Raw genomic sequence first — 14,107 nt, 5'->3', positions numbered from 1 at the left:
CCTTTGGGATTTTCGTTTCTCCCTCCTCTCATCTGCCTTGCAGCTTTCTTCTCACATCTGATCCCTCTCGTCCTCTCCTCCTTCGTTATCGTCCACTTTCTCCCTTATTAGAAGCTACAAGCTTACACTACAAGCTAATAACAGAACACAGCAGTTACCGACACTATTTTTATTCCCTTATGTCCAAAGCTGCAATTATTTGACCAAAGATGCAGTAAAGAACAGTAATATTGTGAAATATTACAATAAAAATCTTGAATTTTCAACAGCCATTATTATTATTATTATTTTGTTTTTTAAAACATTTTTATGGACACCTTGATAATTTTTTTTCAGGCTATATATTCATGCTGTTTATTCAATGTTTAAAAGAACAATTTTTAAATATGTTTTAGTAACATTCACAATGTTACAAAATATTTCTAAGACATTATAAATTGAATGCATCCTTGCTGAATTTTAAAACATTATAAATTGAATGCGTCCTTGCTGAATTAAAGTATTAATTTCTTTAAAAAAAAAAAGGTGACCCCAAACTTTTGAGTAGTTGTGTGTCTGTTTCTGTGTGTGTATAATCCAAAAAATAAAAACACAATTTATATTACTAAATTGCAATTTATAGTGCTGAACAGCAGCTTTTAACTAAATTTGCTCCCTAAAAATGTGTATTGGCAGCAAATGATTCTGTAAATAACTTTTGAACCGTTTCACTTATGAATCGTTTTAATGAAATTTAATCAGATTTTTCCAATGTTACATAAAAAGGAGCAAGGGGTAATTATAGGACAACGTGTTTTATTATTGACTATTTGGTTGGGTTAAAAGTGTGAAATGCGGTAAGAGACAAGATCAACAGTGATGCTGTGATTTTTAGAAAAAGCAGCTTGCAACTGGAAAAGATGTACAGTACTGTTTTGAAAACCACTGAACTACTGTCATGCTACCTAACAAATGTAGTTACGTTAGTAGCATCGCTCCCTAGCACTGTTGTTTGCGCTGCACTATCTCTGCTGAATTTGCTAATGCCTGTAGGTACCTGGCATGGAGGCCGTATTTTTGGGGAGTGTGTTAAACTGCACTAACCAGCCAGCAGTAGGATCCCGAATGACTGAGCCAAAACAGAAAGGCGTAATTGGCTCCCCCTTTAATTCACTCCATTGTCAACATTAAGCTGTGTACAGCTGCGTTAGAGCTAAATGGCTGCGCTCAGTTCTGTTAGAGCCATCTAACTAACTGCAGTTTGTATCCAGGTCTCTAAGTGAACTTGTTTGCAGTATGTGCATTAGCTCTTTTACTGAAGCTCTGAATGAAGTTCAGTCAAGATGCAATTAACCTTTGGTGCATGTTTGAGTGCTTTGAGATTTGTAGACGTTTGTTTGGCAACACACTTTGTCAAATTACAGTATTTATGCGTTTTTGAACTTGAATTTCCTTCATGACTCTTTTTCACTCACATTTATTTACATACTTTGAATAAATCACCAGCCAAGTAATTTAGAAAATTAAGGCACTGGCAGGCAAAAAATCAAACAAAAAACAAACAATTGATTTGTTTTAAACAATTTAGCTCTTAGCGATTTGGTGTTATTTATTAACAAATTTGGCATACTCAGACTGAAGAGAAAAAAAGAGACTCATAAAATTACAATGCGCCCCCTGTTGATCGCATAGGGTATTGCAGTGTTACTAGGCAGACTTGTTAATAAATCATGTCAGCCGGTGTTTTCTAGGCATATTCATGACCTCAGGTGGGCTAATACTTGTCAAGCACCACATGCCACAGAATGTGATCCACTGTCTTTTACACTGTGTCTAATCACAGACACAGGTGGAATAACAATGTAGTCATCTCTTTTTTTAAGACTCTTAGTTGCTGTGTTTGTATTTTTGGAGCGTCACATCAGGTAGTATGTTTACATGGCCTGATGGGAATGTTTGTGACCTGTTTGTCCCTTATTGTTGTGTGTCATCCCGTTGCATATGTTTAGGTACCGGGGATCCACTTTGAAGAAGTTTGTGTATACTGTATATTTTGTGTAGTTTTATGTGCAGCATGTCATCCGGACGTGTACATGCTAGTTGAGGGGTCCAGGAGAATCAAATGCCATTTTTTCCAAACCCCTAGAATGTGTCTGCTAATTTTAGTTGGGTGTAATGCGCAACACAGAGTCACATGCCTGGGTGATGTTACCCTGACACTGGAGCCATGGACTGTGTGAGATTTTGTGAGTTTTTATATAAATGCTGTTGCCAGCATGACTGAGGAGCTCTTGTAGGGCAGACAGCCATAGAGCTCTTGGCAACATGGACTATATATACATGCAGGCGTGATGGATGTGCTGATTGATGTATTGGTGAGGAAAATGTATGAACGTGTTTGTCATTTAGAAATCAACCTGTCCAAACCAGACAATCCGCCTGAGGAGTGTACATGAGAAATGTGACCTTTTATCTTTCCCACGGGTAAATTGAGTTTAATTATTGTAAACTTTACGCTTTCTTCACTATTGTTTTTTTGTTTATCTCCCACCTTGACATGACTGCTTGGGATTTGTGAACAAAGGAATGATTGCTTACTGGCACAGACATGCAGGTGTTTGTGGTTTAGGACTCGGATGTGAAGTTTGTTGTATTGCTGACGGGCCGGCAGGAGTTGTGTAATTTAGTTGCTGTTGGTTAAGCTCCTCCAATACCCTGGCTTAGCTGAAGCAGTGTGATTTCTCACGCCGTGACATCTCAGTGAGGAATAAGACCTTGTCTTCTTTATCTATCACTTTGGCAATGTGGACTGTTATTGAACTTTTCATTCGAGATATTTTAATCGAGATGCACAAATAAAAAATTTCTGGCTGATACAATAAGGCAATAGTTATGTTCATCCTATGGCCGATAACCGTTAAATGTCCAAAAAAAAAAAAAAAAAAAAATCTTATGCAAAAATCTAATGGAAATGAAAAGACTATGCACAATATGAAATATTGACTGATACCAACCAATTAAAAAAAGAAAGTCTAATATCAGCCGATAACTAATGTGGTAGCAATGTATTGAGTATTTTTTGTCTCCTTTTTTTCCCAGTAAAAAATAGATAAACAAGATTTTAAAACCAGATGAATGTGCCTAATGAGCAAGACTATGCAATATGTATAGTAATTTAATAAGCATTTTGGCTGTGCAGATTCTTAAAGGGATAGTTTAATCAAAAATGAAAAACCCCAAAACCACTTTGACGCTTCAAAAGGTTCATAGAGATTGTAAAACTAATCCATATATGAATTGAGCGGTTAAGTCAAAAAAATTTGGAATAGACTTAATTGCTTTATATGATGAACAGATTGAATTTAGGCTTTTATTCACATTAAACATTAATCAACTCTCACATCAGTTGACGTGCGAGAACCAATGAGGTTCATTCTCGTGTTACGCAGCACGTTTGAGCTTCCACAAGAACCAATGAGGTTCATTCTTGTGTTACGCAGCACATTTGAGCTTCCACAAGAACCAATGATGTTCATTCTCGTGTTACGCAGCACATTTGAGCTTCCACAAGAACCAATGATGTTCATTCTCGTGTTACGCAGAACATTTGAGCTTCCACAAGAACCAATGATGTTCATTCTTGTGTTACGCAGCACGATTGAGCTTCAACAAGAACCAATGAGGTTCATTCTTGTGTTACGCAGCACGTTTGAGCTTTCACAAGAACCAATGATGTTCATTCTTGTGTTACGCAGAACATTTGAGCTTCCACAAGAACCAATGAGGTTCATTCTCGTGTTACGCAGCACGTTTGAGCTTCCACAAGAACCAATGATGTTCATTCTTGTGTTACGCAGCACATTTGAGCTTCCACAAGAACCAATGATGTTCATTCTCGTGTTACGCAGCACATTTGAGCTTCCACAAGAACCAATGATGTTCATTCTTGTGTTACGCAGCACGTTTGAGCTTTCACAAGAACCAATGATGTTCATTCTTGTGTTACGCAGCACATTTGAGCTTTCACAAGAACCAATGATGTTCATTCTCGTGTTACGCAGCACGTTTGAGCTTCCACAAGAACCAATGATGTTCATTCTTGTGTTACGCAGCACATTTGAGCTTTCACAAGAACCAATGATGTTCATTCTCGTGTTACGCAGCACATTTGAGCTTCCACAAGAACCAATGATGTTCATTCTTGTGTTACGCAGCACGTTTGAGCTTTCACAAGAACCAATGATGTTCATTCTCGTGTTACGCAGCACATTTGAGCTTCCACAAGAACCAATGATGTTCATTCTTGTGTTACGCAGCACATTTGAGCTTCCACAAGAACCAATGATGTTCATTCTCGTGTTACGCAGCACATTTGAGCTTCCACAAGAACCAATGATGTTCATTCTCGTGTTACGCAGCACATTTGAGCTTCCACAAGAACCAATGATGTTCATTCTCGTGTTACGCAGCACATTTGAGCTTCAGCAAGAACCAATGAGGTTCATTCTCGTGTTACGCAGCACATTTGAGCTTCCACAAGAACCAATGATGTTCATTCTTGTGTTACGCAGCACATTTGAGCTTCCACAAGAACCAATGATGTTCATTCTCGTGTTACGCAGCACATTTGAGCTTTCACAAGAACCAATGATGTTCATTCTCGTGTTACGCAGCACATTTGAGCTTCCACAAGAACCAATGATGTTCATTCTCGTGTTACGCAGCACATTTGAGCTTCAGCAAGAACCAATGAGGTTCATTCTCGTGTTACGCAGCACATTTGAGCTTCCACAAGAACCAATGATGTTCATTCTTGTGTTACGCAGCACGTTTGAGCTTCCACAAGAACCAATGAGGTTCATTCTTGTTACGCAGCACGTTTGAGCTTCCACAAGAACCAATGGTGTTCATTCTCGTGTTACGCAGCACGTTTGAGCTTCCACAAGAACCAATGATGTTCATACTCGTGTTACGCAGCACGTTTGAGCTTCCACAAGAACCAATGAGGTTCATTCTTGTTACGCAGCACGTTTGAGCTTCCACAAGAACCAATGGTGTTCATTCTCGTGTTACGCAGCACGTTTGAGCTTCCACAAGAACCAATGGTGTTCATTCTCGTGTTACGCAGAACGTTTGAGCTTCCACAAGAACCAATGATGTTCATTCTTGTTACGCAGCACGTTTGAGCTTCCACAAGAACCAATGATGTTCATTCTCGTGTTACGCAGAACGTTTGAGCTTCCACAAGAACCAGTGATGTTCATTCTTGTGTTACGCAGCACGTTTGAGCTTCCACAAGAACCAATGATGTTCATTCTTGTGTTACGCAGCACGTTTGAGCTTCCACAAGAACCAATGATGTTCATTCTTGTTACGCAGCACGTTTGAGCTTCCACAAGAACCAATGAGGTCCATTCTCGTGTTACGCAGCACGTTTGAGCTTCCACAAGAACCAGTGATGTTCATTCTTGTGTTACGCTGCACATTTGAGCTTCCACAAGAACTATTGATGTTCATTCTCATGTTACGCAGCACGTTTGAGTTTCCGCAAGAGTTTTTTTCTCGCACGTCAGACAGATTCGGGTTGAGTCTCTGTTTATGTTCACTGATGAATGTTTATATGTGAATAAAATCCTAAATTCAATCTGTTCATCATAAAACACGATTGTGTCTCTTCAGAAAATTTGGACTAAACCGCTTATTCAAATGGATTTGATTTAGTGGTAGTTGCGTAGCTGGCAATGGAGGGACCGAGAGCCCACAGATTTCCTTAAAGTATCCGAAGATGAACGAAAGTCTTGTGGGTTTGGAATGATTAGAGGGTGAATAATTGACAGAATTTTCATTTTTAGGTGAACTAACTCTTTAAGCCACAAGTTCCCTCCTATGTAGTTTTCAGAATAATGCACAGTGAATTATTTTTATTTATTTTTTACCTAAAATGGGAAAAATCTGTTCTTTATAAGTCCAGATGACTCACATGGCTCTTGTCCTGAACTTCATTTAATCACTTCTGAAATGGAAAGATTGAGGGAGGAAAATTCTGATAGGAAAACTAGAAGCACAAGGAAAATAACTTTGTATAGTCAGAAAAGTTGTTCTATTTCACAGAAACTGTGCCTGGTAACTGTTATAACATACATGTGATCATGTCTTTTCAAATGGAGCTCTAATTTTAGGTATCGGTCACTAGCTTCCATATATCATCCTGCCTAGACCAGTAGCTTAACCACAACATGTAAGAAGGTCATGAGTTAAGGTTTTGTGCCACCTTTCCATGTATAAATACTGTCTTATGATGACCTGTTGACAGTCGTCAAATATGTGGGATTGCATGAACTCATCCATGTCAGAACAAAGCAGGCTTTTCACCCCGTCCAGACGTAGACCCCCAGGAGCCTGCTGCGTCTGCGTCTCGAGGTCTAAATGAAGGTCGTCCTGTTTTCAGACTTCACAGTTTGGCAGGACAGGTGTTTATCTTTTGAGACCTGGTTCCTCTGTGGGGAAATAGCAGGACAGAACATTCCTGAGCCAAAAAGAGTTTGTTTTTCTGGCTGTGGAGCCTGAATATGGCTTAAAAGGGGTGGGGTGGACCCCGTGTCTGGTATGTGTTTGTTTTCTGACTTGACACCACATGACCACCCAATTGCTCCAACAGCTAAGGTGGGAAAGATGACGTTGGCGGCCCGAACACTTTTTATCAATGAGATCATTCTCTTGCCCCAGACTCTTAATAGTCCTCGTTGCAGAAGGGTTTTCTCTAAATCTTTCTCAATAGCTGCAGAGCTCGTCTTGCCGCTTCTTAAGTTCTTCCAGGCTGCAGGTTAGCTTTGTTGCTTTGGAACTATAGCTTCATTTCGAGTTCTGAGCTTATTTATATAGATTTATTCTTCGATTTTTCTTGTTGGAATCGGACTCAGGTAATACAACATTAGAGCTCAGTATCTCAACCACAACTCTCCCAGAGGGACTTGGTCTGGGTTCAGAGCGTCAGAGCAGAAAGGCAGGCCTGCAGGCACCTGTCCATCATGCCAGCCCCCAGAGTGTACCGCTTCCCGCAGAAGATCAGCCGCACTGAGATCATCTTGAGGAGTGAGTTTGCTGGGGAGGGAAGGGGCTTTAACTGTAAGAGACAGCAGGGGCAGTCAGGTACTTTGCTGTCTTTTCCAGGACTAAATGATGTCACTTTTGGGTTCAGACAAACCGTAATGTGCAAATGGTATGTAGTAAAATGGTTATGAATAAAGCTAAATATACCTTTTTTTAGATATGAAGACACATTTAACCTTTTTAAAAATCTGATCTTTGTAAAGGTCTGGATCAGTAGTTGTTATGCTGATGCTTGCTTGTCATATTCTGTCTTAGAAACAAGTATTATCTGTGTGAGCACCACAGCATGTAATATGTTGTTTGTTTATCATAATTATGGTTTGATTATTTGGCTTCATCAACACTTTAGCTACAGATTCTAAAGGTGTAATGCTTGATTTAAAGTGCACCGTTCGACTCAACCAGTTGCATGAGTTTGAGGGCAGGAATGATCAGTTTGTCTGACCAAATGACATTTGGCAATCATTATTTTTTTGCACTTCCGTTTGTTGCCACTAGTAGCGCAGAATTACTTAATCTTTAACGGTACATTCAAGTCATGTCGGAAATATCTTATTTATGAGTTGAACACATATAATGACAAAATTGTAATTATGAGAGATTTTGAGTTGGGGCGTCAGTGAGCAAACATGTCAGATGCAATGGATACCAGGGTTCTCAAGTTTTATCAAAATCTTGGAGTGAGATCACATGCGGTTGGGGGAGGAGCCCTAATGGAGCCCCGCCCCCACCTGTCTCCGCCCCCCAATTTTACCCATTGTTCATAATTAACCAGCACAAATTGAAATTATAACAATTGGTAAATCTGATAAATGACAGAGCAATTAATCACATCAAATATACTCTTTAATGTTATATTTCAAAATTACAATTAAGTTACAAAAATTACAAAAATATAACAAATTGCTCCAAACAGTTTGGAAAAACAAATATTTTTGCATTTTGAATGTGTCTAGTCGAAATGGTATAATGATTTATTGTGTGGTGGGACATTGAGAACAAATGACATATTAGAGTATTATTAAGGTATGTGTGTGTGTTTGTGTGTGTGTGTGTGTACACAAGAGTACACACTCCAGCTTATGAAATGTGTTTTGTGTTGCAAGTGTTTGAAAAATAAATGCAATGGCAATCAATGATTAATGTAACGTTATGTTTTGACAGGATATAAAATATTAACGTTACCCAGAGCACTCTTTAATATAGCCTTAATGTAACTAGAAATACTATTAATACAGTATAATATATAATATAATTTAAAATAAAATAAATACATTTAAATTTATTTAAAATAAAATGAAGAAATACATCGTCATTCCTTCCCATACCCACTAACATTTCCCTTAGTTTCAGATAACGTAAGCTAGCCAAACTGAGCCAAAGCTTCTGGCCTGGTTGCAAAGTAGTTGTAGAGTTTTTGACTGCATCAATAATAATGTATACGATGGGCTGTATATTAAATGTACCTTAAAATGTTAGACGAGCTTTCTTCCGACTTACCTTCTCCATCATCACGACGTGTGTTCGCGCGATGTTGTTGGTTACCTAGTAACGAACGTACGGTGGCCGAGAATGTTCCGTCAACTTCCGTGTGTTCGCGCATCTATGTTGCCTATTAACGAACGCAATCTGGCCGAGATACGTGCTGGCGGCAGGAAACTTCACTTTGTGTGCCCGCGCCTCATATAAAACGTTATATATAAAGCTTGTAGGACAACTTGGTTGGCATTGCCTTTTCAGCGTGAGAAATACACGGTGTGGCGTGTGAGCGTGTGAACTGGTTGAATTGCGTGTGTCTCACGGCCAATGCGTGAGACTTGAGAACCCTGGGATACAGCATCTGTATTAATGGTAAATTTGTTCAAATGAATGAAATGCTTTTTTAACAATAAAACTAAGTTGGAAGTACAAAATACCACAGTATTGTGCAATTACGATAAAATATATAACGATTCATTTTACAGCACCTTCATCAATTGAATAGCATAAAACAAAAACACACCATTCTTTGCACTTCATTTGTTTATAATTTTGTAGATGTAGAGTTTTAAAATTCTTGTTGAATTGCATGCAAGAAAGGTACATCGAAAGTTCATAGAAATTTGCAAGTTTCCTCAAGCCATTACAGGAACTTAATTCTGGAATTGAATTTGTTGAATGTCAAACCAAAATACTTGTCAAGGTACGTTTATTGTGACAACTGATGGATTTCATCCAGTCAAACCACTTAACCTCTCCACACTTCTTTGCTGAGGTTAACAGCACAGCCATGCCAAGTTTATCACGGAAAACCATTAAATGTCTGAAACGGATTGTCCATAACGATCCAAGAGCTGTTCTGTTTTTCTCAGGGAAATGTGTGCTTGTTTCAGCTCTGTGTGCTGAGTCAGTCTTTTCACTGTTACCCGCAATTCTCACATCTTGCTTATCCTGTAGGTTTTTCTCCATTTGATTTGCCTTTCCAAGATAATACAGTTTTCCAATGTCATATTATTTTTTTGTCAGAAGTATAAATGACGGGTCTACACAATGTAACGAAGCTAGTTTGACGATAGCCGTTATCTCAGCAAAAGTTGCATTGTATGGACTGCAATTTAACTGGATGTCTTTGGATAAAAGTCTGTCTTGTTAGCTTATTTCAGAAGTACAAAATGTAATTGTTTACACTCTGCACTTGTTCGGTGGTGGGTTTGTTCTTATTTCATTTGGACTACAAATGGCAGAACTGTTTCCAAGCAGAGTTTCTTTTATTGGGAAACATTGCATCAAAAAGGCTCCCAGTGGTTTTGCTGCCCATTCCTGCCCCTGCATTCATTTACCCTCCCCAGAGCTGAAGTGGTGATCAGGTGATGCTATCTAGTATCTCTGGGGTAATGCAAAACACTGAAAACATCAACACCTTGTGCACAAAACAGCTGACCTAGGGCCAGTAGCATTACTAGTTAAAACAAAACACATAAAAACATAAACTCTTATTTTAGTTGTTTACTTTATTTTTATATTGGAGTCTTTTTTAAATTCATATCTGTGTGGACATGTAAATATTTTGAGCAAGTTGTAATATGTAGAACCCAGTAACTTGTAGTATTTTGTTTTGTTTTTGTTTGATTTTTACATTGGAGGTTATCATATCTATGTAGGCATGATAGAATGCGTTACTAGATGGACAAAGATTTTAAGCAAGTTGTAGTAAGTAGAATCTGGTATCTACTACTTCTATTTTTAGGTCCCAGTCCCCCATATCTTACCAGACTTGGATCCCTGAGTAACAAGACTCGCCAAAACCATGACACTATATTCGTTATATGTCTGCAAACACACAGATAGTCTTGTTTGACGTCTTGAGCTTTCTACCACTGATACCGAAACCTTGATTCTGTATGCGTTGACATATAACATTTCTTTTGACTCATGTAAATTGCTTTAATAACATCACATTTAACCGGTTCACTGACCTGCTCAATATACGATCAGAATCAGTTTAGAGCTAGACTTATCGTTTGCTTCCTCGTCTTAAAATTATGCAGCCCTTGACTCTAATTTCCCATTTGCGGAACCACAACTGTGGAATTAATTGGAAGGCTTGCGCCCGTGTTGTGCGACTCATATGAGTGATAAGGGGATTTGTGTGTTGTATTTACAAGGTGACTGAAGCTGTGTGTCAGATGATGTTTGTTTTCCCCAAATGTTGCTGTAAAACATCGGAGGAGGAAAAAGTTGCCTTGTCTTTCAAGAACAGGTGGTTTATCAATCCTGGACTGATTGTCAAGCCTTTGGGCACAATTAATGGTGCTTGCTAAGGGAAATATTCCAATTATTATTGCTCATAATTAGGGATTTGAACGATCACTTCATGTAAATTTGTTGCTTCACTGTTTCTTCCATGTAAATTTATTTTTGGCCAGACCAACCATGAGCGCGGTGGGACATTTGTCAATCAGCTGCTTTCTGTTACTTTGTCACACCTAGGGCGTTTATGGGTTAATGTGGCTGTTTGAATGTTAAAGAGATCTTAAGAGTTCAGCCAAAAATTAATGTTCTGTCACTTTTACTTACCCTCATTTTGTTCCAAATCTGTATGACTTTATTTATTCTGTAGAACATTTTTTTGGTCAATACAATGAAAGTCAATGGGGCCAGTGTTGTTTTTCATTTATTAATTTGTATTGTATGGACCAAAATAATCTTTAAAATATATGTTTTGTTCCACAGGAGAAAGTAACACAGGTTTTGAACGACACAATGACTAAACTATTCCTTTCACTGTAAGCTGAGCTCTGTACAATCAATGCAGTTTCGAAGTCATAGCCGAAATCGAAGCCTGATTTGGGGTAAGAAAATAATAAATAGTGCAAAAAAAAAAAAAAAACTAAAATAAATTGCAGAAAATGAGATCCTATATATAATATATATTGAGTCTTTGTCTAACACTGTCTAACAGCGACACCATCAAGTTTCAGAGGAAAGCAGTGTTTGTTTTTCCTCCCTTGAACTCATTGTGGTCCTAATGTGTGCTGTGAATTTTTACAGATGATCCATCTCTGTGAAATGAAAGCTGCCCAGTTGCTATTAGTTGTTGATGATTTCATGATTTCATGAAATTGAATTTGAAATTGAATGGGCTTGATTTCATGCCCATTATTTGATCCTGTGGCTTTTAAGACAAGCTATGTATCTCCCTGTCAGTGCTTAAAAAGACTTCCTGAGACACCTTTGATCCATCGTGTGAAAAAAAAAAAAAATTCTTCACATTTTTCTGAAATGTTTATCTTAAATTTTATTTTGTAGGTAGCTCACTGTAGGTTTCAGAGGCAGTCTCAGTCCTTCTGTATCTGCATCTCTTGCTATCTTTTTCTCGAAAGGGTTAAGCCTACAAATACATTCATGTTTTTCTCCACCCACCTGATCGTAATAGTTGTGATGTGATTGTAACATTGACCGCTTTACCCTTCGCCCATCCAGGCATGAATAATTGATCAGGTCCGGAAAGTGCAATAAGTGAACCACATCCTGCTCTGTGAACATTGTGGCAGAGCGTCTAACTGCCAGCCTATTGGTCCGGTCTTATTTTACCACAGCAGTGTTTGCTTGGGAATAGCCAGAACAACATGCTGCTCTCTCTGAGATCTCATGGAGTCATTGATGGCAGTTTGGGAGCTGATGCGAAAGGCTCTAGCGCACTTGTTACAAGTGCACCTAAAGACCAGGATGGACTTCTACAGTACATCTGCTGTCAGAAGAGGCTCGGTGGTTCCCTCCTCTCATGTAGGTGCTATTCAGACTCTTTAGCTTCATGCTGGTCCGTAAATGGTCCATTTAATAAGTAGAAACTTAAACGGAGCTGATGTTTGAGTATGATCTTTGGTTTCACTGTCTATTTTTTTTATACATTTTATTTTGAAATTTTCTTGTAAGCTAAATGGTGCAAAATTCAAATACACTGATGCAATTTAATTATGCATCCAATAATGATAAAACATTTTGTTGTTCTTTTTATAATTAATAACATTATAAAATGAAAAATAACATTATTATGATTACAAATTACATACATTATGTAAAATTTTGGATTTTAATTGTATCATTTTATTTGTGCATGTTTGTAGAGTAGGAAGTACATTGGAGGTTATGCTATCAGTGTGTGATCTAATAGCAGTACATTACAAACTGGCTTGAAGGAGGATCAGTTCATATTAAGGCTGACACTGAGTGCTTTTGGACCGGAGCCAGCCTTTAAAGTGCTCAGATTGGCCCGGTTAAATGGGCCAAGTATCCTTGCCTTTGTGTCAGTGTTTCAAATGGCAGTCATTGCACTTAGAAATCCCCATAAAGTGGCCATAATAACCAATCAAGTTAATATTTGTTCAATTTGACCTTAGTCTCTGGAGTGGCTAAATCTGCTGACTCATTAGATTTCTTTTTGGCTTTGATAATTTGTGATTAGCTCAACACATTTTAATAGTAATGTTTGTTTCTGTTTCAAGGAAGGAAGAGAAATGGAGGGTGCTTGCTTATATAACAGGGCCTTTTCATACACATTAAGGCTGGCGTAGGTGTGTTTTATGTGTTAAAGACAAAGAACATTTGGGAACGGAATTTGTGGAGTGGGTTACACAAACATGGACAATCAGGAACGTTTGGCTTTCTTAAAGGGGGGCACAAAACTGTAATGTTAGATTAGATTTGACAGATGACTTGATTACTGCTTGGCTTGTCCAGATGGCTCAGCTCTAATGTCATGTTTTTTTATGGAGTCTTGTTCTGTAAGGAGAATTCTACATTCAGACTTGTTTAATCCAATTAACATGTTCTGCAAGCCATTTTTTTCTGGTTATGGTAAAGTTTAACTTAGTTACTCAATGTGCATTGCATGCCATGATCTGTTTTGCTCCAACTTGAATATTGATTTTAAAAAAAAGGAATTTATCCCAAGACAAATGTTGTTTTATATGTTATGTTTTGTTAAATGTTGTTTTGTGTTTTGCTGTTTTATGGTGTGTTTTTTTTGTTTGTTTTGTTTTGTTTCTAATGGTTTAATGTTATGGTTTTGTTATGTTGTTGTTTTTGGTTTTTTTTCATATAAAATGTTTTATGTTTTGTTTTTTGGTGATTTGTTTTTTGATGTTTGTTTTATGTTTGAAGTTTTATGTTTTGTTTTTGTTAATTTATGTTTTGTTTTGATGTTTTTGATGTTTGAAGTTTTATGTTTTGTTTTTGTTAATTTATGTTTTGTTTTGATGTTTTTGATGTTTGAAGTTTTATGTTTTGTTATATTTTGTTTTATTAATTTTTAGATTTTATGTTTGTATGTTATGTTGAGTTTTTTATTTTTTTGTGTTTGTCAAATGTTATGTTTGATGTTTTGATTTATTTTATGTTTGTTTTGTTATGTTAGCGTGCTTTTTATTTATTTATTTATTTTTATTGTGGTGGAAGCCCTTTCAGATATTCCATGCAAAACGTGTAAAAACGAAACAAATTTTTAATTGTTCTTCCTTTGTCGGACAGAAGGTTTCAA

General features: G+C 37.5%; 1 protein-coding gene across 7 annotated transcripts in view; it reads left to right on the top strand.

The window, feature by feature from the left end:
* The window catches only part of enah (ENAH actin regulator), a 109,724-nt gene that overhangs the window by 64,990 nt on the left and 30,627 nt on the right, over positions 1–14,107 (top strand). Inside the window, exons 1-2 of one of the 7 annotated variants that reach the window (XM_079887384.1) lie at positions 6,722–6,802; positions 6,900–7,071. The exons of the other annotated variants lie outside the window; for them this stretch is intronic. Of the exons in view, the coding sequence (XP_079743510.1) occupies positions 7,008–7,071 (64 nt within the window). The 5' untranslated portion in view covers positions 6,722–6,802; positions 6,900–7,007. Of the gene's footprint in view, positions 1–6,721; positions 6,803–6,899; positions 7,072–14,107 lie in introns of those variants that run through there. 7 annotated transcript variants of the gene reach the window in all.

Source organism: Squalius cephalus (assembly GCF_949319135.1).
Source record: "Squalius cephalus genome assembly, chromosome: 12".
Lineage (NCBI taxonomy): Eukaryota > Metazoa > Chordata > Actinopteri > Cypriniformes > Leuciscidae > Squalius > Squalius cephalus.
This window is presented reverse-complemented; position numbering and strand designations above follow the sequence as displayed.